Raw genomic sequence first — 26,554 nt, 5'->3', positions numbered from 1 at the left:
ACATTTTGGAAGGGATGACCCTGTAAAACATTATTTCAAATTAAAGTTGAAACTAACTATATGGATAAGAAAAAACGATTAGGCTGGTTCATTTTCTAGAGAAGAATGCATCTTACAGTCTTAACTAACTCCATTTCTTTATTTTAAAACAGGTTGTCCACGAAGTACTTGCAGATAACCTGGGTTCAATGACTAATTTAAGGTAAGAATGTATTATATATTTTTTACATTTATTGAGTGATTGCAAGTGATTTCGAATAGTGTTGTGGTTCAGTTGGTAAAATCTGTTGTATCACTGCGAAATGAATTGTCTAGACTACATTTTCTCGAATAATTCAAGTGCGTAGGGCAGTTTGAAATTTGGATTTTAGAAGTATAATTTAGAATTAAAAAAAAATACATGGTATGTGTAATTGAAACAGCTATGTTACGGCTATTTCGGAGATTGGTCCTCCCCATTTTTCTAGTCTTTTCCTTACATTAATAGTTCCTTTGTCGCCCGATTTGCTTTCTTACCTTTTTTTAATACTTTTTAGTGTCATGACGCATTGCAACACATCCATGACTTTTTGCTGAAGCAAATGCACCATATAAACTACAGTACCTAGAGTCAATTTACTAATCAAGGGCATTAACAAATAGATTCCATATCTCCAATAAAAACGATTGTATAATTGGAACGTCCCTTAACTTTGGTAGTTTATTTAAATAGATTGTATGCAGTTTTCATCATATTGTCGGAAGAAAACATTTAAACAGCTGTGCTTGCTCATTTCCCATTTGATTTATCTGCAGTTGCCACTTCCTCTAGAGTTTGAAAACATCTGCTTCATATAGTCCAGACTTATGTAAGGTGGCATATGGTCTGTTCTGCGCTTATTTTCTCTTTTGTTTTGGACTCTTCTATTCCATATTGACCGGTAAAGAAAAAAGTAAAGAAAAAAGTAAAGAAAAAATATGCAGGCTGTGAGAGTCTCTGAGTTATAGTAGTGCCTTTCCTAACTCCTATTGTGAGTGCACGTCGCCTCAGACCGCAACTAGTGTATGTGCGTAGTGTGAAATATTTCTGCAAGCTTCATTTACTCCAGTCACTATAAGACCACTAGTTCTAGTCCAAAGGGATCATTACTTGTGGTATTGTTCCTGATTATCTAGCTGCCCTTGCTATAAGTTTCAGGTATTTGTTACTCTGTGGCTTGACCTTGCCGGCGTCTTTTAACTCTAAACCCATCCCGAGCCTAGTTCCAGCATACTGGGGGCATCCTAGGTCAATATTGACCCCACGGAATATTTGGGCCTTGAATGACATTAATTTCATCAAAATAATAATGTGCAAATCGTGTCACGTGAAAGGAAACTGAAAGTGATGTAGGTTTGGGATTAGCTGCAAGTCATGCTGTCTTTTATGCTGTTTTTAGTTCACGATGGTTTTTTCCCTCAGCACTGTTTTTCAAAATGTGATTTCAAAGTCCACCGACATCTTTTTCTAATAATACAAAAATCATTAAGAGTACTTACTAGATTTACACCACCAATGAAACTGAAACTTAACCAAAGGTCTATTCTGAGCACCGTTCTAATTTTAAGCCAGGTTTTGTGTAATTCTATTCAGCGCGTTATTCTGTACCAGTGATCAAACTGTTGTAAAGGTGTTAAAATCCCCCTTAACTTTTCACTATCCTCACAAACCGTATATTACCGAAACATAGATAGATACAATTTCATGCAGATTTGTAGGCACCATTATTATAAGCATACCATACACTGGCTTCTCAATTGAAACGGCAACGTAACCATCGCTACACAGTTGATTTCACAAACTCTGATTTAATATATGGTATATATGCAGATGCTCAAGGTGTAATATGCTATTTTGTATCATTTTTGCGAGGGGGGGGGGGGCGAAGCCTCTAGTGGGTAATGATACCTCTATCCTTCCTCAAAAATGGTGATTAATAATGATAAGGATATTATTATACTCTGCCGGCCTGCATATTTGGTTTGTGCCATGCCATTTCTATAACGCATATTTGTTTGTAACAAAAGGTGTTTATCCAAAACCAAATGCCAGGTGTTACATTTATGCAATGAGGTAAAGGGGTGCTCTGAGGATTGCATTTGTTTCCCTGTGTACATTAATTGTATACAGAATGTAAGATCGTAAACAATGTTTGATGTACTTTGACTGCTTTGACAATACACTGGCATGTGAACTTTGTACTGTAGTAATGATGCGTGAAGGAATATATGTACATATATATATTTCATGAAAAAAAAAGGTTAAATTAACGTTAGTTAGGTCTAATGCTCAGTAACAACTTGACGTTTTAAACAACAAAAACAATCAATTATAGTTACCTTAAGTAACTATGATTTGTTCCCTAAGGTAACTATAACTTGTCCCACAGCCATGCAGTTTTCTCATCAATAATTCCGTTGCAACTTTTGCAGTGATATCAATGATGTCATAGAAGAGATCATGAGTGGTGAGATATGTGGGGTAAATAGCAGTGCATGGTGAGGGTGCGAGGTAAAGTTACTTTCTCTTTTTAAAAGATTTTGCTGTGGATTTTTGGAGCTTCCACAAAATCTTTGTATTTTTTTCAGTGCATTTCTAGTTGTTTTTTTTAAGTAAAGTAACAATTTATTACTATACATAAATCCAACCCTGTACACAGTGGAAGGGTTCTGTAGGGCCTGGCCTTTTGGCCATTCCCCCAAAAGGCAGCCAACCCCACCCTACTCAGCGCCTCCAGTGGTTCGCAGCAGAGGGTTGGCCAGAGGGCTTGGCCTGCAGCCAACCGCCCTGCATGCAGCCAACACCACTTTATGAACGCCTTCAGCCATGGGCTGTGGGGGGCTGGACTCTGGGCCTGGCCTTTTGACAGAACCTGCAGCAAACCCACACAGACAATCAACATTTGGCCAATCTGCGGCAGAGGGTTGTGGGGTTGCCACTCTGCGTAGTATTGGACTTTGGGTCCCGGAGAACTCATCTTCCAGGGCCAGAAATAATTAAACGAGTAAGGGAGCATTTGGTTCCCCTCTTCTGGGGCCTCTGGGACCCCCATACCCGGGGTCCCATGTATTTTTAAGGTGGTGGGGCACATGGCCCGATCCTCTAGACTTAACAGGCCCTGGGGACCACATACCCGAGGTCTCATTTTTTAAAGGGGAGGGGGCTGTGTGGCCCCACTTCGCGAGCCTATTACGGCCCTTGGGACCCAATCCTCCAGGGTCGCATACATTAATCACGAGGTAAGTTGGGCCGGACAGCCCCCTTCCCTGAACTGTATTAGGCCCCAGGGAGCCCATCCCCCAGGGCGCGCATTATTTTAAGGTGGCAGCTTTGGTGCCCACCAAGGGCACCCACAAAGCACACAGGGGATTCCAAGGCCCACCGTGGCCCTTTTCAGCTCCCTGCATGCTGCGGGACTCAACATTGCTCCTGCCCACTGAGAACAACTACTTATGCTGCTCCCTCCGGGCAGGAGCAATCTATTGATCTCTTTACCAGCCCACGTCAGTGTAGGTAGGGTAACAGATCAAAAGTCTGGTGTTAGCTGGTGGAAGCATTTTTAAAGCTATCGCCCACTGGGATCAGACCTTGTGTTTGTTCCCGTTTGGCAGGAGTTTTCGAAATGCTCCCGCCAAGATGAAGTAAAAACAAGTTTGGCAGCCCATGCCGTTGCGGGCATGGAAACTGCTGTGTACCGGGAGTCGGCTCGCCTGGACATAGCATGTGAGCCAGCAAGAGGGGATGGGGTTCCCAGGGCATTTAATGAGTTGGGGAGAGGGGCTGTGTGCCCCTCCATCCTTTTAGGGAGATCAACTGCCTGGGGATGGGTTCCTCGGGGCCTTTAAAGGCCTTGTGGGGGACGTGTGGCCCACCACCCCTTAAAAAGTACAGTGGGCCCAGGTGGATGGGAAGCTGATAGGAGCCTTGGGAAGGGTCATGTGCCCGCCTCCCCTTATAAAATGCTTTTGGGCTGGGGTCTGTGACCGAAAATAGCCTAGTGAGCGAGCTCTTTGGGGGACTGTGATAGCACGGAAAGGGGGCTGCAAGGCCCCACTCCCCACACAAAGTATCATTAGCTCCGAGGGTGGGTTCCCTGGGGCTTCTGATGGCTTAAGAAGGGGAGGGGGGCATGTCCCTTCATTTTTCTTCAGCAAGGGGAAGTATGTGGTTAGGGTGACCTTCCGCCCCTTCTTAAATCCCCTCGCGGCTTGCTATTGCTGCCCTGTTTGAGGGGGCCGTCTACCATCCTGGGGCGGCGCCCCCTTTTCGTGGGTTCTCTCCTGAGGGTTTGTGGCTTCCCGACTCCGGGCGTAGTTTGTACCGGGCCTCCATTGTGTCCGGCTTCGCCTTCCCTGGCCCGGGCTTCGTCTGGAGGGAGGGGGACTAATGGCTAACTACTAATGTGGTTAACATAGTATGACTTCTGAAACTGTAAACCCCACCAGGGTGTTTTGAAACTCCTAGGTCTCCCAGCATTTCCCAAGTAGTTCTTGTCTGTCCAGGACAAATTAAAAGCCGGCCCATTGATGTTACATTACACTCGGGAGTGAGTGGGCACTACCGATCAGTATGATTTCAACGATGGACAAACTGGATGTGTTTGAGGTTTAAAAAAACAGTTTCATGACTCGCTGCACCACTTTTGAGCTCAGTGACTGACTTAAATTTGCTGGCAGAGCAGGTGATTACTTGTTGGAGAGATATTGTGAATTTTCGTAAATGCTGAGCAGAGATAAAAAAAAAAAAACGGGCAGGATGCCACCTCTAACCATGTTAGCGGGACGTTTTATTTCCAGCCTTTGCTTGTTTTCAGATTCATTAATCGAGTTGCTTACAGAGAAACATGCCTAAACCACGTCCACGGAAATCTCCACCTAGTGGAAATAGCATCCCTTATTTAGAGGGCTTCCAGGTCGGCTATCTAGTGTCAGCACAACGGCTCTCTTCACCTGCAAAGATCCATTGTCGCATTGCAAAAAAAGAATGTGAGCGTGAAACCTCAGCATATGGTAGGTTTCCAGAGGTTCTGTAAAGTACTTATGGGTTTTGCATCCCCCTCAGGAAATGAAATGCGGCTTCAAAATAGGTAGGGCCAGATGTAGGTAGGCAAATACTAGTCGGTAACGGCCGAAATTCGGTAATTTCGGCCGTTACCGACCGGTATTTGGAAAATGAGATGTAGGTGTGCATTTTACTGATTCGGTAATTACCGAATCGGTATTTTAAGGAATCGGTAAATTACCGATTCCTTAAAATACCGAATCGGTGAATTACTGATTTTGCTATGTAGGGAGCACTCAAATGAGTGCTTTTCCCCTTTTAGGATTCGTTATTTACCACCAACTACAAGTTGGTGGTAAATAATGAAAACCTTGGAAAAAGCATTTTTTTTGCTTTTCCAACAATGCCATGTTGCAGACATACATGCCCTTAGGGCATGTATGTCTGCAACATGTGCACCCATACACAATTGAGGGGTGCAACAGGGTGTCAAAGTGACACCCTGCCACCCTTCAATGTTTCCCCCTTTTACCGAATCGGTAAATACCGATTCGGTAATTGGCATTCATTCCTATGGGCCTCCAGGCCCATTGGAATTCGGTAATTACCTAAATTTACCGATTCGGTAATTTTTTTGGTAAAATTACCTCCATCCCATTTGCCTGTTCTTAAATACCGTATCGGTATGATTCGGTATTTAAGAATCGGTAATCTGGGATTACCTACATCGGGCTCGTAATGTATTCTGGAAGGGAGTAGAGGCTGCTACTGGCACAACTTGCAGTATGTCTCCCTCCTTTAACTGACTCTCAGTGACTTTTAGTTAACAAACCGACGGTCAGCCCCTTCCCCACCATGACTCTTCAGACAGTAACGGTGATGGGATCAAAGACCTACCCCTCAAGCTCACCTCCTATCTCATTGGGTGAGACGTTTATCAGGAGGAGATAATATGTGCTAGAAAGTTTCCTCTAACATAAGTCACCCTGGCCCCTTGACATGCACATAAACCCCCTTGCACCTTGCTTTCAGTGTAGCCCACGTTTCCTCTCGCCTGCCATGCCCTTAGTGCCAATATAGGCAAATCACCCAACATGAAGAATATAGCATGCACATCAATAAACAAAAAACGCAAGACTTGTTCGTTGGGAAACATATTGCTGCAGGTTTATTTCATACAAGAAATATGCCAATGGGGTGGGACAATTTATGGCGATCCAAGGGCAGGCAGCGGTGACTAACCTAAGCTGCCCTGCCCGCCTGATGAGCCAACTCCACCGTGGCCAAACCAATCGGTGCTACCATTTAGTGGAGATTATCCCCCTTAAATACCGTGGACCACCAGTCTATCCCTTTACTCACGCCTTTTTTGGGACGGAGCATGTCCAGGCAAGCTTCCTGTTGCTCAGGCTTACAACTGCCTGAAAGACTAGCGGGGCACCGTCGTTTACCTCCAGGGTCCTGCCATAAAGACTCCTGGGGTTGGTTGGCATATGCCCCCCTATTGTGCTCCTGAAGAGCGTACCCCTATGTACCATTCAGCCTCCGGATCGACTTGTAACTCCGCCTGCAATACAAATTAACAAGTTATCATATTCCTACCCTACCCTAGCTACACACCCCAGCCAGCCGATACGCCGGGTATGCAGTAGGGAAGGAGACGGCATGGCCAGGAGGCACAAAAGGAAAGCCCGATGGGTGGGAGTAGGATTAAGTACTTTACCCCACCGACCAATGCGCCGGAAATGATGCGTAGCCTGCTCCAGACTTTGGGGAATCTCGGAGGGTCCCAACCACTAGTCCTGTTGCCGAGCCTAATGTGGCACTAGGGAGGCGCCCAGTTGAGTGGGCACACTGATTGTGCCACAGGCAGCCTGAGTTTTGCTCCCTTCATTCTCAGCATCTGCCTAATCATTTGTAAGTTTGACACATTTAACCCTGGCCTCGTGGCACCATAGGGTGCGTTGCATAAATATGGCTTACCGTACCACATATTCAGATCAGTGCGGTGGGAGAAAGCTCGCCACCAGTCAGAGGCCCCTGGAATCAGTGAAATCTAAAGAATTATTGGGGCTCCCAGCAAGGCATACTTTGGGGGAGACGCTGATGGGCACAACTTATTTTATTACCCATTATTATGCGTGCGAATAATAGTAAAATATATGTTGAGAGACAGGGTCACACAGAAATTGTTGAAATACTTCTTGTCAATGACACCCAAAAATATTCGCAATGGCGCTGGGTAGAGAGAGATCGATTCAGTTAGAAGTAGGCAGAGAGGGAGAGAGCTTTAGACCGAGAAATTGAATGGACTGGGGCGAAATAGAGAGAAAGATATTTCTCTCAGGATGCCCTTTCTAAGGTAGGGGCCCATGCCTTGAAATTCCTCTGCCTGGTATCCTATATGCCCCATTAAAGGCCTTCTGCACGAGAAGCCCCTGCCTGAGGAGAAAGCGAGCAGGAGAGCCACCAGTCATGTAAAAAATCCTGCCAGGCTCAGAGATTAGTTCTCGGCACTACTTCTGACATGACCAGCACTCCCACCAATTCTGGAGGGAGAGCCCCCCGACAGGCTTTGGCTTCAGTTCTGTTGCTAGAAGAGTGTCAGTTGATGAGAGGGGGCTCATACACATGGGGAGATAGCTTGCTCACAGTGACTGAGAACTCCAGACGGCAGGGGGAGGTGTGCGTCCCGAGCTGATACTTAAATGTCAAATTGCTCCCTCCAGTGGTTGGAGTATGTAATATCCTGTTATTCCCAAAGTGATGCCTTTCTACCATCTATGGAATGTTCATAAGTGCAGCTGTCAGAATGTTGGTGCTTTGCCTAGGCAGTGACAGTTGGATGGGCTGAGCACCTGGATAGATGCTCCTGGTGGGGTCTCCCCTAGGTCCTTTAAGCCTCCTATTGAGCTTGTACCTGACTTAACTTATCTGCTCAATAAAACTACATGAAAACTACCTTCAAGCGTGGACCTAATTACTACAGAGAATGGTGCAATTGCTGATGATCCGTGGCCTTAAGATGCATGTGCAATGTGACTGACCTTTGTTTTTCCCATCTGGTTATCGCTGTCATTCACTGCCTCCATGATAAACACGTTCAGTGGGGCAATTTTTTCCTTAGTAGCACGCTGCCAAATACCGGGGTTGCGGAACGCCAGGCCTATTTCACCTTGTGTCTCTTTATCTCCCTTTGGCTGGCTTTTTCCAAATTTGCTTTCTTCAAATCTTCCTCTTACTTTCTCCATTTCCTTCACTTTTCTCTATTGCTTTGGTTCGAAGTCTGGTGATAAAAAAAGAAGTGCATGTCGTCATGAGTGACGGTTAGTGGCAGGTCTTTTAGTGGGATGAAAAGACTGGGGGTGGGGGTCTCTCAAAGGGACGTGGCTGATATCATTAAGGGTGTGGCTTTAAACATTTATGCAAAAAATATGTGCTCAGTTTAATGTGCCGCCGGACTGGTATTTTGCTACTTCTGTTATTGCCTCCACATATATATATATATACAACAAGTAGCAGTACATCTTCAACAAGCCAAGACTATTGGCTTTGTCAAAGGTTGTTAGTAGGAAAACATAAATATACTATATGCATACATACAACTATAGCTTTGTTGTATATAATATTGAAAATGCTTTAGTTCTAGTGCGAGAGGTTGTGGCGTAAGGGCTAGAGCTGCCAACTTTGAAGCTGATGAAGCAGGTTTGAGTCTCAGCATCGGCTCAACATCCTATGTTTCTCGGCAAATCACTTAATCGCATGTGCCTACCAAAAAAAAATGAATATGTCCTTGTTGATGCTCCTGTAAAGCACTTCGAGTTTTGCAATATAGAACCGCAATAAAATAAAAGTTATATCAACTGGAGAGCCCGACAGGGACTCGTCTCGGCACCTGCTTTTAAGACCTGCCTGTGCTGAGCGCCGACAGAACCCAGCCCACTTAAAGCGCTGGTTTGTGGCTATAGCCTGCAGCCACTGCCACAAATTAAAAAAAGAACAATTGATGGACATTATGCAGGACAATGTCATACATTCACCCCAGTACAAAGAACTGGGCCTAAATCCATCGTTTTTTGTCTCCCCATGCATTCCAGTTTGAACCCAGCCATGTGCAAATCAGTCTTGACCCTGCTCCCTATGGGAACTGTGCCACTAGATTCAAGCTAGCTTGGCTGATGAGGTGTGATGCCCCGAAACCGGTCCCAGAATGCTTGTTTTCGGTCCATGGAGGACCTGGCTTTGTAGTTCGGGCTGGACTGTTCCCATGAGGCACAGGGTCAAGACTGATTTGCACATGGCTGGATCTAAACCGGGGTGGCATGGTGATCAAAAGAACAATCTGGACTCTTGACTGGGGGCGAATTTTTGATTTGCTCATCATTCCGTCCTTCATCTGTGTGTCTTTTACTGCCACAAATTAAGCACGGTTGTTCTCTATTACAGTTGCCGTTACTCATCTGTGTGTGTGAGGGAACATTGCACTGTTAATATTGCCCTGTTACTGAAGTTTGCAATGCTAATGCCTGCTTTATACTTTTTTTGAGTGTGTAAAAGAAACTTGCAGTGCTGATTGCCATGCTGTGCCTGTGTTTTGGGGAAGGAAAGCTGCAGTTGCTGTACATACTTGTTGTTGGTGCGCAATGGAAGCTTTCTCATATGGTCCATATTTACAACTGTGCTCTTCCTTTTTTATTGTATTTATGCAGCGCTTGCTACATTTATTTGTATTTATGCAGCACTTACTACCCCCTGATGAGGCGTTGAGTCGTTTTTTGGCGAGTAGCACGCTACTCTGGACCCCAAAATGGATTAGTGGTGGATTAGCAGCCTGCACTCCCCTTTAACAATCAGCTGTTCCCCAATGGTAGTGTTCATCATTTTCCCTATTCTGGTGTGAGCATTTGTACTCCACACTTCACTACCCTGTGGCACAGGTATAGTAGGGGCATCAGAATTGTGCATTTCACTGACAAAACCAGAAGTTACATGACAGTAAGCAGCAGTATATGCTTACACACACCCCAGGTATAATGTGTAGCAGTGCAAAATTGCCTTCATGTGAAAAATCGCAAGCTCAGCACTTTTGTGTACTTCTGAATCTTGCACACATCTTCACATATTACATAAGAACCAAAGCTATTGGCATTGCCAGTGCTTGTTTGTTTTCCATCACACTCTTCACTACACACAGCATGCATGTTTAAAGTGTAATAATATTCAAGTTCTGCACCCTACGCAACCTTGTCGTCTGATGCATTTGAAGCACACTCATGATGACGTAGGCAACTGCCCAGTGTCTTGACTTTAACAAACAAAAGAATAAAAACAGTGTAAAACATTAAGGGGGCTTTTTCCTCATACACCAATCTGGATTCAGATGTTACAATATTTTCAATTCCAGTAACTGAAAGTGAATTTCCAAGGCCAATGGGGGAGTGCAATGACTGATCAAGAACGCCCTTGTTGTTTAAGAACCTTTCCAACAAAGCTAACTTTCCTTGCTTAATTCTACACAAATATACCATTGGTGTTGATAGTGTGTATTTATGCATACTAATTAATATTAGAATTATTGAACTGTAATTATGTTTTATTTCCGCAGTGATCGAAGACTTGCACTTTCTTCGCAGTCAATTCTTGCTCGGTTTGGAAGAAATGGGCGCACTGTGTCAGCAACTCTTGCTGTAGAAGCTAATGACCTTGCAAAGTCCGTACGGTCTGCGGTGGAAGAAGATTGTGAGTCATTTTACATTCTTATCTCTCCTATTTGTTGATCATTTTCTTATTTTTGCTACATTTTGTTTCAGATTAGTTAAGTAGTATTGTAATATTCTCTTTCATTCCTTTTTAGGTCTCGCCTAGGCAGCACTTGCGCTGTCTCTTCGAGACATGTGGTATTCAGGATATGTGCATAAAGCTCCGCCTACTTCTCGCCCATCTTTTTAATTGGCTCCTCTCACTGTCCTTTGTAAATGGTGGCTTTTCATTGTTCAATAGGCTTTGTAGTCCCTCCTTTGTAACTCCCGGTCTCTTTTTGTAACCTCCCATGAGGACACCCCCCATTTACATGTGTTGTTATGACCTAGGTTTTAATTACAGCCTCAAGGCACTATTTTCTTAAAGGCCTTCAGATCGGACACTCACTTGGTCCTAAACAAGGTTGGTAGTGGTTACTTTACTCGCTAGCACATCTCACATTTATATTAGACCGTCTGTATATATCCCTTCATCAGCTTCACATAGAGTACAACCTAATCCGGAATTAATATTATAATTCTTTTGTCACAGACAGCCGTGCTGCGTCCATTGGGGCGTAGCCCCACTAAGCCCTGGACGCACCGACCGTGGCACTGCAGCTAAGCTTAAGCCAGCAAACATAATTACACACTAATTCTATCTTCACAAATTAGCGCCACGCGCAGCGCGGGAGTGACGACACGGATCATGTCAATGTAATGGTGCGGTCGGAGTGCGCAGGGTGTGGCGGGGGCGGGGCTGCTGGTCTGCTGCAGCTGCTTGAGTGATAGTCTGCAGCAGGCTTGCACTGTGCGCATGAGACTACCGGGCTGAGACTTGCATGCGCCGATGCCAGCAAAACACTTTATGTATCAAACACAACAAGGGCACCCATACGAGTCAGCACAGGACCTCGGGGAACTAATTTATAAACACAACAGTGGTCCCATGCTTTTAGTGGTGAGCACACAATACAATATAGACACAATGGAAACTATATTTGGTTGGGTGACTTATCCAGCCGGAAAGAGGTCACAATTTTTACTGTAAAAAATTCACAAAGGATGCCTTCCCAGTTCTTTAGGAGTAGAGCACAAGCCTGTACCCTACCGTTATCAGATTGGCATGGTGAAAAGATAGTTAAAAAGCAAAGAAAGGCATTTAGGCAGAAGCTAAGGATTTCTGTACCATAAACCATATGCAGAAATTCAAGTCACACCATTACATACGTATTTCATACATTGTAAATTTCATAGTATATGGTGTTACAACAAAGTCGACGACGTTTCGATCCCATTTAGAAAAATCAAAAGGATCATCATCAGGACAACATGATTGCCTAAACAGTATACGCCACAATAGCCAGGGGGCAGTAATGGGGGGCAGTACAAGCAGCCTTCTCATACACGGTAGCTACCGTCAGGGAAGACCATTGCGGGCTTAATTACGCCCCCCTTGCGCGACCAAGCAATCCGCTGGCGCGTCTCCACGGTTTCTCTTTAATTAAAAGAGTCCGACGGTCCATTCGGACCTAGTAGCAAGAACTAACTTCTGCCCCGATCTGAGGACAGATCCTGATTCTCCCGGAGCAATCAGCCACGCCTATTCAAGCCCAAGGAAGCCGCGGCTTCTATCGTAGCCGTTATGATGCGGTGGTGACACTTCCCCCGTGTATGAGAAGGCTGCTTGTACTGCCCCCCATTACTGCCCCCTGGCTATTGTGGCGTATACTGTTTAGGCAATCATGTTGTCCTGATGATGATCCTTTTGATTTTTCTAAATGGGATCGAAACGTCGTCGACTTTGTTGTAACACCATATACTATGAAATTTACAATGTATGAAATACGTATGTAATGGTGTGACTTGAATTTCTGCATATGGTTTATGGTACAGAAATCCTTAGCTTCTGCCTAAATGCCTATGTTTGCTTTTTAACTATCTTTTCCTCATGCCAATCTGATAACGGTAGGGTACAGGCTTGTGCTCTACTCCTAAAGAACTGTGAAGGCATCCTTTGTGAATTTTTTACAGTAAAAATTGTGACCTCTTTCCGGCTGGATAAGTCACCCAACCAAATATAGTTTCCATTGTGTCTATATTGTATTGTGTGCTCACCACTAAAAGCATGGGACCACTGTTGTGTTTATAAATAAAGCAAAACACTTTAGGCATGGAGAAGGGGCCGGGGGTGCGGCTTCAGCCGGGCCAGGTTTTCAAAGGCTGCCCAGGGCGAGTACACAGTGTGCCCCCCTAGCCAATCCCGGTGCTGCATGCAGCGCCAGGATTGGCTGGTCCACCGCGCAAAATCCATTATTGGATGCCGCGCGTGGGTGGGTGGGGGCAGAGTGGCGCGACCCTGGGCCGGAGGAGAAGCAAGCAGACCACGGCGAGAGCCCCCCAGGCCCGGTGTGTGACCCCCCCACAGCCTCCCGGTGCCAGTCGTCCCTGGAGGGGCTGCGAGACTCGAGGAGCAGCAGGAGCCGCTGGCAGAAGTTGTGGAAAGTTTCCAAGAAGATGCCGAAGACGGTCACGGTGAGTGCGGCGATCGGGAGAGGGGTCCTGTGACAGATAGGTTACCACATCAGACAGAGTCTAATAGAGTATCTGCTCTATACAAGGTGGCGTAAAAAGCCTCCAAGTTATGGGCAAATTGAATTCCTCATCCCGAGACCGCAGGGAACCCGCCAGGTGCCTGCAGTTCAGTGATCCTCCGGTCCACTGCTTGAGCTCTGAGACGATGTGCCAGCATGCGCTCTGCCTTTTTGACCCCAGCTTAATATTTCTGTTGTACCCTAAGCCAGCTGTGTGTGGTGGTTTTGAGAGGGAGAGGGCACAGTTTGGGGACTCCTGTAAGGTTAGGGTGGGTGTGCAAGAACTGCACAGGCCTCGTATTCCGAGGTGTGGTGGGAGCTTGACTAGGGAACGTGATATTTTGCCTGTCATGTCACGTTAGTGCACATTGTGAAATGTATGGTTCCCATTTCATCGGCCCTTCGATATTTAGGGTTGCACATCCTCCCCTTGCCTCTTTAGGATTCCAACGGAGCCTTTCCAATACACATTTTAATACCTACAAGATGAATTTGCTCTCCTGTGATAAATCAGGAGACGGTGTTAGCCAGTGTTTGAATGCGCGCAGAGTGAGTTTCACAAAAATTTATCTACCCCTTTAGAGCGCAGAGCAGGCCGGCAAGAGGCCCGCTCAATTTTAAAATGTTTTATAACCTCCTTTGGCGCGCAGTTCAGCTACAACTACCGCTCAACATCCTAAACTGTCATCTCCATCTTCTTGCAGCAAAAAAAAGATTTTATCCTATAATAAAGACTTTTTATAATAGCCATAATGTAACTACAGAGGTCATGGACGTCTTAAGATAACAGATACGAAACAGAGGGAGTAGGAGGAGTAAGAGACTAGGTCGTCCTCCAACAGGTTTAGTACATAAGTGGGAAACCCATATAGGGTCCCGGGACCTAGCTCAGGTGTAGGTGACTGACCTAATTAATCAGTTTGACCATTGCAAGAAAGAAACATTTCTTTCTAGTGTCCCCTCACTCACCGGGGTTGCCCCACGGTGACATGCTTCATCATTGGGGCCATCCCAGTTCTCTACGAAAAGGGGCGTGCTGCGACTCACGACTACGCAGGAGCACTTAAGGGTGAAAGACTATGTGTAATGCAAAAAGGTGGTGGAGTGGGTGTGAGTGAGTTAAAAATACCGTGCTTAGTGGGCCTCAACAGATTTATTATTGCTCCTAGGCAGGTATATTAAAAGTGGGGTGTGTGTCACTGTGAGTCAACCTTTAGTAGGGTTGATTCAGTGAACTTATAAGGTCAACATGTTTCATGCTACCCCTAGCATTTCTTCAGGACCATGCAGGGACCAGCCCTGCATATGCCACTCCTAAGTACCCGAATGGGTGCACAAATTAAAGATGATAATACACTTAATAATCAAAGCATGCATTCATACTAGAAATACATACATCTGTATCAAATTGGTGGTGCTGAAAAAGAAAGCATATCATTAGTAGCATTCAACCCCTCCTTATGGGAAGGGACACACAGTACACTTTCATGCCGCACACATACGGTGCTACGGTTGATGGTTGCACCATATTGGTGCGTGCAGGCTGCCATGCCAAGTGTTTGTCCAATAAAAACAGTGCGGTGTGTTGTGAATTCACACATAAAAACAAGACAGGACTTAATGTGACCAGGACGTTAGACACATAAAACATATAGTAGGTACACAGAAATAATGTTCTCGATATTTACTTATTAAAGTGTATAATAACACTTCATGGTCTCGCAGGGGGTCGATTTCACTTATGGGACTCACTGCTGTTGGATAATGTAGAGAAAGGGAAATGTAAACACCCTGCGATCGATAGTCAGCCGATCGTTGAGTAGGACTTTCAGTACTTCCTCATGTCAAAATACACTGTACCACCAACAGCACGGGACCAGTATGGGCAGCACCTTTGCGCCGAGCATAGCAGGCCTATATGTGCATCATCTAGAGAAGACGAAGATCCCGCATGATGACAATCCCTATAGACACCACATCAAGTTATGGAAACGTTACATCGATGATGTGCTGGTAATTTGGGATGGCGATGGGAATGAGGCACATGATTTCTTTGACTGGCTAAACCATCAAGATAGTTTCTTGAAATTTACCAACACCTTGAGCAGATCACATCTGATATTTCTCGATCTGAATATTTTGGCAGATGCAGGGTCTCTAAAAACAAAGACACACTTTAAGCCCACCGCAAGAAACTGTTTGTTGACCTACGACAGTTTCCATCCGAGATATCTGAAGCAAAACCTTCCTTTTGGACAATTCCTAAGGTTAAGGAGAAACTGCACTAACAAACAGGACTATCTGCTACAAGCTGATGACCTGAGCCAAAAATTGAAAGCAAGACAATATCCGAACAAACTAATAAGAGATGCAAAAAAGAGGGCAAATAATCACAGAGATGCTCTTTTGGAACCTAAAGTGGAACATCCAACTGAGAACACACGGCCCATCTGCATCACAACATTCAACAAAATATCGGATCAGGTAACTAAAATAGTAAAAAAACATTGGCCTATTGTCAACAGCGGCGACGTAAACATACCTATTCCGATTTTCAGTCACCGACGTGGGATGAATCTGAGAGACCATTTGGTCCATACTCGTCCGAAAGTGACCAACACAACGAACAGACTACACCCTCTACCCATGGGCCACTACCCTTGTAACAACTGTAGTGTGTGCCATTTGACAGCGAGTACCAAGACGGTCCTTTTTAACAACAATGTCACATGGGAGCTGAGACAGATGTCTAATTGCAACACCAGTGGAGCAGTATACTTAATCACTTGTAGTTGTAACTTGCATTACATTGGAATGACTACCCGTAAGGTCAGCACCAGAATAGTCGAACACAGGAGTAACATCAGGTGCAAAAGAGCGACAACACGAATGACGTACCATTTCATTGAGATGAACCATACACCCAATGATATGAGGTGGGTGGTTCTGGAAGTTGTCAAAACCAAGGAAAACCATAAAAGGATACTCCATGAACGCGAACAACGGTGGGTGTTCAAACTTCATACAGATTCCCAGGGACTCAATGATGATATCCCTTGGGGTGCTTTTAGGAACTAGGCTAGTACCTATCCTTCTTGAAGTACGTCCTTATATCCGAACTATTACCTACCCCTTCTGATAGAAATTACATGATATCGGGCATTTTCCCTCAACATACCTAATATACCAGTCTGTGATTAAAATGCCACCATGAAAATCAGGTTAGCGATTTTGGAATGACCTACTGGATTTTTTGTCCTCTAGAAACAACATTACCATCCATAAAGCCTGTTGGCACCGACCGCTCTGCTCTTATAGAGGCATAAAACCTGTGTGACAGTGATCTGTGGAATAATATTTAATGTCCTCACAAGCACCTTGACAACAATAGCGCATGACTATCAGTCTTCACAACATAAGCTCTATAGCAATAATTATAGCTGCTTCCTTATATCTTTTTCAGAGATGCCTGCATTTTTTACAGATTAAGCCCACACAGTGGTTTTAAGCATAAAGTACTTTCCTAGCAACGATTTCCATAATCGACCCTTTAGTCACCAAAGAAACTAAATCATAATCGTCATTACATAGGGGTTCAAATACTATCCCTGCATTCCGTTTTTGAAACTATAATTTTTCAACTTCATGATCACTCGTGGAATCGTTTTCAATATCCTTTATTGTACTGAAAAAAAGCATACTTCCAATATGGCTGCCTGCACCTCACGTTCTAGCGGTCCTAAGGGAGGAACCGGGAAGTCCACCTAGTTTTAATCGCACACGAGCAACTGGACAAGCAAGATACGGTCCCAGGGAGGCTGTTACCAGGTTTGACCGAGCGTTTTCACCAGATAGGAAGTAAGTAAACGCCTTTGCTGCAATGGAAAACGTTGTTTATTTGACATGAGGAAGGACTGAGAGTCCTACACAACGATCGGCTGACTATCCATCGCAGGATGTTTACATTTCCCTTTCTCTACATTATCCAACAGCATTGAGTCCCATAAGTGAAATCGACCCACTGCGAGACCATGAAGTGTTATTATACACTTTAATAAGTAAATATCGAGAACATTATTTCTGTGTACCTACTATATGTTTTATGTGTCTAACGTCCTGGTCACATTAAGTCCTGTCTTGTTTTTATGTGTGAATTCACAGCACACCGCACTGTTTTTATTGGACAAACACTTGGCATGGCAGCCTGCACGCACCAATATGGTGCAACCATCAACCATAGCACCGTATGTATGCGGCATGAAAGTGTACTGTGTCCCTTCCCATAAGGAGGGGTTGAATGCTACTAATGATATGCTTTCTTTTTCAGCACCACCAATTTGATACAGACGTATGTATTTCTAGTATGAATGCATGCTTTGATTATTAAGTGTATTATCATCTTTAATTTGTGCATCCATTCGGGTACTTAGGAGTGGCATATGCAGGGCTGGTCCCTGCATGGTCCTGAAGAAATGCTAGGGGTAGCATGAAACATGTTGACCTTATAAGTTCACTGAATCAACCCTACTAAAGGTTGACTCACAGTGACACACACCCCACTTTTAATATACCTGCCTAGGAGCAATAATAAATCTGTTGAGGCCCACTAAGCACGGTATTTTTAACTCACTCACACCCACTCCACCACCTTTTTGCATTACACATAGTCTTTCACCCTTAAGTGCTCCTGCGTAGTCGTGAGTCGCAGCACGCCCCTTTTCGTAGAGAACTGGGATGACCCCAATGATGAAGCATGTCACCGTGGGGCAACCCCGGTGAGTGAGGGGACACTAGAAAGAAATGTTTCTTTCTTGCAATGGTCAAACTGATTAATTAGGTCAGTCACCTACACCTGAGCTAGGTCCCGGGACCCTATATGGGTTTCCCACTTACGTCTTAAGATAACTTCATTGTGACTAGCTCCTCCCGCCGCCCTGGGGACATGTTTGCCTCATAATAATCACCTTGTCAGTCTTGCTTTACTAATTAGAGTCAGAAGTCTAAAGGTCAGACGCATGTGAGTCACAAAGTTTTCATCTTGTGCTTGAACTTGACTTAGTCTCCAAGTCTACAATAAAACATACCAGATGCGCATCCGCGAGTTTTTCGTGTGGTCCTTACGCAAATAGATTGGTTTGCACTTTGTAAGTTAGCAGAAACCCAATCATATCATCTGGTTCTTTTCACTGGTATTTACCGTTTTCAGTAAAGACAACACCTTTGGTTTCCCCCCCTTATACATTCCAGCAGGTCAAATATGATGAAATGTAATGGAGCAGAAGACCCAGGAAATACAGGGACATGTAGAAAGCACCTAAATCTGCATGTTGTGCACCAGTTTTTAAGGGCACAACTCATTATCGGTGGCATTCATCCTAAGCAATGTTTCTTCTGCCCAACCCATATCTAGTGGCTTTCGTGCTGCCGTTAGCTGACAGCGAAAACTGCATCTGAACCGTATTGGGTGTGAGAGACTTCCAGTTCCTTAACATAGGCTTCTAATTTAAGCCGCTTGGTGTGTCGATCCCTATTTTAGCCTGTGGCTATTGCAATAGAGTGGCACACTCAACCACCTTTATGGTCTCCCTTAGGGTAGAGACAGAGCTGCCTGATATTTTGTTAGTCTGTGGAAATAAGGTTATGGCTGCCAATGAATCTGTCAGCATGTGAACATAGGAGTTAAGTATTGAGCCAGCAGATCTTAGGTGCCGGCGAGTCTCTACATGGCTCATATCGTAGTATGTGGGGCTGAAAAGAAAGTATATCCAGTGGACGTGGGATGCATGTACCTCCATATATTCCTTAGACTAGCTTCCCCCAACCACTGTCTAGTGGCTGGAGTAAGGCCACCAAACTGACTTACCCGAGTTGTGGACGTATCCCCCTGATCATCCATCATGATTAGGGCTCCTGGTTTTATGGTATTTATTTTATTAACATTTCCGTCTGTATTTATCCATATTTATTTTTTGCCTACATAACTGATATATATTTCAATGTTTATTTTGTGCTTTGAGAATAAATGGAGCCGTAAAACTGTATATTTCTGTGTTTATTTATCTCTTGAACATGCATACATGGATGCCTGTCACAATTTAGCAGCTTAAGCAGCCATGTGTAACTAAACACTACACTCATAAGTACATATTAGTGTTATACTACAAAAATATGTTAACATATGCCTATTTAAGGAAATCTCATCCTGTTTTTTAATTCCCCATGATTTATGTATGTTTAGTGCTAGGAGGTCCAAGTCTGTGCCAGAAAACAATGTGAATATGTACGTAAATATTTGAAAGTTCCATCACTGACAGTATAAGATAGGTTGCATTGTCAGAAAGTTTGAAGTGATGCCATCAATTACAGCCAAAACCGGCGTAAACGCAATTTGACCAGTTGAGCACATTTACATTTGTTTTAGGCAACCAGACTTGTTTAGCTGTCTGCCCGTCCCTCAGGCTAGTTGCAAGACTAAAATATACCCAAATTGCCACGCATAGTGATTGTGTCTGCCCAGTCCCTGTGAATTGTACACCTTCTTAGGTATTTTGTGAACGTGTTTTATTTTTTTAATAGCGCATGCTACCTATATTGAGTCTTTTTGAAGCTGCCTACATATTTCAATACAACTCGAACATGGCGGTAGTAGATAGTGAGACCTTTTCTTTTGGACCTGGGACATTAGGTGGTTACTGGGCACTATATGTGGTGGGCACTGCTAAGGACGGCAGGACGGCACTGTTCAGGACGGCATTTGTTTTAGCACTTTGTGAAAGCTGATAATCTAAATCATTGCGACTGACATGCCTTTATTTAATTGCCTCAATCTGTGCATGGTGCAAGCGTGAGCCACACTGTTAAAACATGGTATTTCAAGCTGGTATTTATTTAAAGTCTTATAGTCTGAATTCAGCACCTGAGCATAATAGGACAGAATGTATGAAGCTCTGTGGTTATACTGAATAAGCAGCTACCTATGTTATGCCATCTATTAATGTAATAACTGCACTTTCACAATTGCTTTATTAACCTTCCTGCTTTCTCAAATTTGCTTGAAAATGCACGATTTTTCTTCTTTTTTTTCAAAATTTTCTTGGGGGGGTAACCCCCCCAAACACCCCTTTTGGGGTTCGGGGTCGCTCGCTGCGCTCGCTCGCTACGGTGCTGTATGCAAATCACTTTGCGCCCCACCACTTTCAAAGTCACCCACCGCCCCAAGTCACAGAGTGTTTGAACTCTATGCTTCCTGATAATGTCTTACAATGTCTTAGCTGTGGTTTCAAATGCTGCCCCTCCTCTCGAAAATCAGATATACCACTTGATAAAAAGGAGCTCAAAATGTTCCTACTTAATTGTCGATCCCTCCCCAAGCATGCACTAAAGATCCATCTCCTGTTAGAAGATGAAAAACAAGATGTTCTATTCCTTATGGAAACATGGTTGAGCAAAGAGATGGACTATGCGATTATACAGGCCCTCCCACCCAACTAAGTAATACAGAGGTTAGACCGCGATGCTAGTTGGGGAGGGGCATTGCCATTATTTACAAGGATGAATTTAAAAGCTGCATTACTACCAATCCCATACCCGACTGTGAAAGTATCTCGTGTTCGATCAGGGTATCCCATGTTTCCACCCTGTCAAGTATTTTAATATAGTCTCCCTCAGGCCCTACTGGCCAATTTTGTCAGATTATGCCAGATATCATAGCCAACCTGTCCAGCTCCCTGCCTAACTTCACCGTTTTAGGAGACTTCAACATGCACTTTGACAATACACAACTTTCCAAAACATCAGAACTTGTTGAATGGTTCAGAAAAGGGGGTGGTGATGAACAGAGTGTCTGAATTAAGCAGACCACTCTTACCCAGTCCAAAGATCAGGGCTTGATCCATCACCGTTATTTATCTCACTGCCCCATCCCAGCTCAGAACCTGGCTATATGCAAATTAGTCTGTCCCTGGCCCAGTGCATCATGGGAACAGGGCAGACCAAACTACCAAGCCAATTCTTCACCAGAAAGGAGACAAGCTACCGGGGACCGGTTTCTGGCATTTCAGCCTCTTCAGCCCGGCTTGCTTGAATCCTGATGGAGCAGTGAGAAAGGGACTCATGTCTGAGTATACCCTGCCACACCTATAGTGGCCAAAAACGATTCAGAAAAGGGGGTGGTGATGAACAGAGTGTCTGAATTAAGCAGACCACTCTTACCCAGTCCAAAGATCAGGGCTTGATCCATCACCGTTATTTATCTCACTGCCCCATCCCAGCTCAGAACCTGGCTATATGCAAATTAGTCTGTCCCTGGCCCAGTGCATCATGGGAACAGGGCAGACCAAACTACCAAGCCAATTCTTCACCAGAAAGGAGACAAGCTACCGGGGACCGGTTTCTGGCATTTCAGCCTCTTCGGCCCGGCTTGCTTGAATCCTGATGGAGCAGTGAGAAAGGGACTCATGTCTGAGTATACCCTGCCACACCTATAGTGGCCAAAAACGATTCAGAAAAGGGGGTGGTGATGAACAGAGTGTCTGAATTAAGCAGACCACTCTTACCCAGTCCAAAGATCAGGGCTTGATCCATCACCGTTATTTATCTCACTGCCCCATCCCAGCTCAGAACCTGGCTATATGCAAATTAGTCTGTCCCTGGCCCAGTGCATCATGGGAACAGGGCAGACCAAACTACCAAGCCAATTCTTCACCAGAAAGGAGACAAGCTACCGGGGACCGGTTTCTGGCATTTCAGCCTCTTCGGCCCGGCTTGCTTGAATCCTGATGGAGCAGTGAGAAAGGGACTCATGTCTGAGTATACCCTGCCACACCTATAGTGGCCAAAAACGATTCAGAAAAGGGGGTGGTGATGAACAGAGTGTCTGAATTAAGCAGACCACTCTTACCCAGTCCAAAGATCAGGGCTTGATCCATCACCGTTATTTATCTCACTGCCCCATCCCAGCTCAGAACCTGGCTATATGCAAATTAGTCTGTCCCTGGCCCAGTGCATCATGGGAACAGGGCAGACCAAACTACCAAGCCAATTCTTCACCAGAAAGGAGACAAGCTACCGGGGACCGGTTTCTGGCATTTCAGCCTCTTCGGCCCGGCTTGCTTGAATCCTGATGGAGCAGTGAGAAAGGGACTCATGTCTGAGTATACCCTGCCACACCTATAGTGGCCAAAAACGATTCAGAAAAGGGGGTGGTGATGAACAGAGTGTCTGAATTAAGCAGACCACTCTTACCCAGTCCAAAGATCAGGGCTTGATCCATCACCGTTATTTATCTCACTGCCCCATCCCAGCTCAGAACCTGGCTATATGCAAATTAGTCTGTCCCTGGCCCAGTGCATCATGGGAACAGGGCAGACCAAACTACCAAGCCAATTCTTCACCAGAAAGGAGACAAGCTACCGGGGACCGGTATCTGGCATTTCAGCCTCTTCGGCCCGGCTTGCTTGAATCCTGATGGAGCAGTGAGAAAGGGACTCATGTCTGAGTATACCCTGCCACACCTATAGTGGCCAAAAACGATTCAGAAAAGGGGGGTGGTGATGAACAGAGTGTCTGAATTAAGCAGACCACTCTTACCCAGTCCAAAGATCAGGGCTTGATCCATCACCGTTATTTATCTCACTGCCCCATCCCAGCTCAGAACCTGGCTATATGCAAATTAGTCTGTCCCTGGCCCAGTGCATCATGGGAACAGGGCAGACCAAACTACCAAGCCAATTCTTCACCAGAAAGGAGACAAGCTACCGGGGACCGGTTTCTGGCATTTCAGCCTCTTCGGCCCGGCTTGCTTGAATCCTGATGGAGCAGTGAGAAAGGGACTCATGTCTGAGTATACCCTGCCACACCTATAGTGGCCAAAAACGATTCAGAAAAGGGGGTGGTGATGAACAGAGTGTCTGAATTAAGCAGACCACTCCTACCCAGTCCAAAGATCAGGGCTTGATCCATCACCGTTATTTATCTCACTGCCCCATCCCAGCTCAGAACCTGGCTATATGCAAATTAGTCTGTCCCTGGCCCAGTGCATCATGGGAACAGGGCAGACCAAACTACCAAGCCAATTCTTCACCAGAAAGGAGACAAGCTACCGGGGACCGGTTTCTGGCATTTCAGCCTCTTCGGCCCGGCTTGCTTGAATCCTGATGGAGCAGTGAGAAAGGGACTCATGTCTGAGTATACCCTGCCACACCTATAGTGGCCAAAAACGATTCAGAAAAGGGGGTGGTGATGAACAGAGTGTCTGAATTAAGCAGACCACTCTTACCCAGTCCAAAGATCAGGGCTTGATCCATCACCGTTATTTATCTCACTGCCCCATCCCAGCTCAGAACCTGGCTATATGCAAATTAGTCTGTCCCTGGCCCAGTGCATCATGGGAACAGGGCAGACCAAACTACCAAGCCAATTCTTCACCAGAAAGGAGACAAGCTACCGGGGACCGGTTTCTGGCATTTCAGCCTCTTCGGCCCGGCTTGCTTGAATCCTGATGGAGCAGTGAGAAAGGGACTCATGTCTGAGTATACCCTGCCACACCTATAGTGGCCAAAAACGATTCAGAAAAGGGGGTGGTGATGAACAGAGTGTCTGAATTAAGCAGACCACTCTTACCCAGTCCAAAGATCAGGGCTTGATCCATCACCGTTATTTATCTCACTGCCCCATCCCAGCTCAGAACCTGGCTATATGCAAATTAGCATTTGCATACTGCCAGGTTCTGAAACTGGGATGGTGCAATGAGCTAAAAAACGGTGTTGGATCTAGCCCTGATCTCTTGACTGGGTGAGAGTACTCTGCTTAATTCAGAGACTCTGTCCATCACCACCCCTTGTTGTAAATAATTTTGTCCACCCTAAGCGTGGAAGGGTATACTCAGATGTGAGTCCCTTGCTCATTGCACCATCAGGATTCAAGCAAGCCAGGCCGAAGACGCCTGAAATGGCAGAAACCGGTCCCCGGAAGCTTGTTTCCTTCCCAGTGTAAGAATTGGCTTTTGTAGTCTGGTCTGCCCTGTTCCCATGATGCACTGGGCCAGGGACAGACTAATTTGCATACAGCCAGGTTCTGAAACTGGGATGGTGCAATGAGCTAAAAAACGGTGTTGGATCTAGCCCTGATCTCTTGACTGGGTGAGAGTACTCTGCTTAATTCAGAGACTCTGTCCATCACCACCCCTTGTTGTAAATAATTTTGTCCACCCTAAGCGTGGAAGGGTATACTCAGATGTGAGTCCCTTGCTCATTGCACCATCAGGATTCAAGCAAGCCGGGCCGAAGACGCCTGAAATGGCAGAAACCGGTCCCCGGAAGCTTGTTTCCTTCCCAGTGTAAGAATTGGCTTTTGTAGTCTGGTCTGCCCTGTTCCCATGATGCACTGGGCCAGGGACAGACTAATTTGCATACAGCCAGGTTCTGAAACTGGGATGGTGCAATGAGCTAAAAAACGGTGTTGGATCTAGCCCTGATCTCTTGACTGGGTGAGAGTACTCTGCTTAATTCAGAGACTCTGTCCATCACCACCCCTTGTTGTAAATAATTTTGTCCACCCTAAGCGTGGAAGGGTATACTCAGATGTGAGTCCCTTGCTCATTGCACCATCAGGATTCAAGCAAGCCGGGCCGAAGACGCCTGAAATGGCAGAAACCGGTCCCCGGAAGCTTGTTTCCTTCCCAGTGTAAGAATTGGCTTTTGTAGTCTGGTCTGCCCTGTTCCCATGATGCACTGGGCCAGGGACAGACTAATTTGCATACAGCCAGGTTCTGAAACTGGGATGGTGCAATGAGCTAAAAAACGGTGTTGGATCTAGCCCTGATCTCTTGACTGGGTGAGAGTACTCTGCTTAATTCAGAGACTCTGTCCATCACCACCCCTTGTTGTAAATAATTTTGTCCACCCTAAGCGTGGAAGGGTATACTCAGATGTGAGTCCCTTGCTCATTGCACCATCAGGATTCAAGCAAGCCGGGCCGAAGACGCCTGAAATGGCAGAAACCGGTCCCCGGAAGCTTGTTTCCTTCCCAGTGTAAGAATTGGCTTTTGTAGTCTGGTCTGCCCTGTTCCCATGATGCACTGGGCCAGGGACAGACTAATTTGCATACAGCCAGGTTCTGAAACTGGGATGGTGCAATGAGCTAAAAAACGGTGTTGGATCTAGCCCTGATCTCTTGACTGGGTGAGAGTACTCTGCTTAATTCAGAGACTCTGTCCATCACCACCCCTTGTTGTAAATAATTTTGTCCACCCTAAGCGTGGAAGGGTATACTCAGATGTGAGTCCCTTGCTCATTGCACCATCAGGATTCAAGCAAGCCGGGCCGAAGACGCCTGAAATGGCAGAAACCGGTCCCCGGAAGCTTGTTTCCTTCCCAGTGTAAGAATTGGCTTTTGTAGTCTGGTCTGCCCTGTTCCCATGATGCACTGGGCCAGGGACAGACTAATTTGCATACAGCCAGGTTCTGAAACTGGGATGGTGCAATGAGCTAAAAAACGGTGTTGGATCTAGCCCTGATCTCTTGACTGGGTGAGAGTACTCTGCTTAATTCAGAGACTCTGTCCATCACCACCCCTTGTTGTAAATAATTTTGTCCACCCTAAGCGTGGAAGGGTATACTCAGATGTGAGTCCCTTGCTCATTGCTCCATCAGGATTCAAGCAAGCCGGGCCGAAGACGACTGAAATGGCAGAAACCGGTCCCCGGAAGCTTGTTTCCTTCCCAGTGTAAGAATTGGGTTTTGTAGTCTGGTCTGCCCTGTTCCCATGATGCACTGGGCCAGGGACAGACTAATTTGCATACAGCCAGGTTCTGAAACTGGGATGGTGCAATGAGCTAAAAAACGGTGTTGGATCTAGCCCTGATCTCTTGACTGGGTGAGAGTACTCTGCTTAATTCAGAGACTCTGTCCATCACCACCCCTTGTTGTAAATAATTTTGTCCACCCTAAGCGTGGAAGGGTATACTCAGATGTGAGTCCCTTGCTCATTGCACCATCAGGATTCAAGCAAGCCGGGCCGAAGACGCCTGAAATGGCAGAAACCGGTTCCCCGGAAGCTTGTTTCCTTCCCAGTGTAAGAATTGGCTTTTGTAGTCTGGTCTGCCCTGTTCCCATGATGCACTGGGCCAGGGACAGACTAATTTGCATACAGCCAGGTTCTGAAACTGGGATGGTGCAATGAGCTAAAAAACGGTGTTGGATCTA

The 26,554-nt window shown here is 45.4% G+C and overlaps 1 protein-coding gene across 3 annotated transcripts in view; it reads left to right on the top strand.

Annotated features, from left to right (window-relative positions):
• Nucleotides 1-26,554, top strand: part of STXBP4 (syntaxin binding protein 4) — a 599,190-nt gene that overhangs the window by 480,502 nt on the left and 92,134 nt on the right. For all 3 annotated transcript variants that reach the window (XM_078654416.1, XM_078654418.1, XM_078654417.1), the window contains exons 14-15: nt 153-202; nt 10,626-10,759. In XM_078654416.1, the coding sequence (XP_078510542.1) occupies nt 153-202; nt 10,626-10,759 (184 nt within the window). The remainder of the gene's footprint in view (nt 1-152; nt 203-10,625; nt 10,760-26,554) is intronic.

The sequence above is a fragment of the Lissotriton helveticus genome, chromosome 7 (genome assembly GCF_964261635.1).
Source record: "Lissotriton helveticus chromosome 7, aLisHel1.1, whole genome shotgun sequence".
NCBI classification, from domain to species: domain Eukaryota; kingdom Metazoa; phylum Chordata; class Amphibia; order Caudata; family Salamandridae; genus Lissotriton; species Lissotriton helveticus.
The sequence above is the reverse complement of the archived record's forward strand: the minus strand, read 5'-3'. Positions and strand labels throughout refer to the sequence as shown.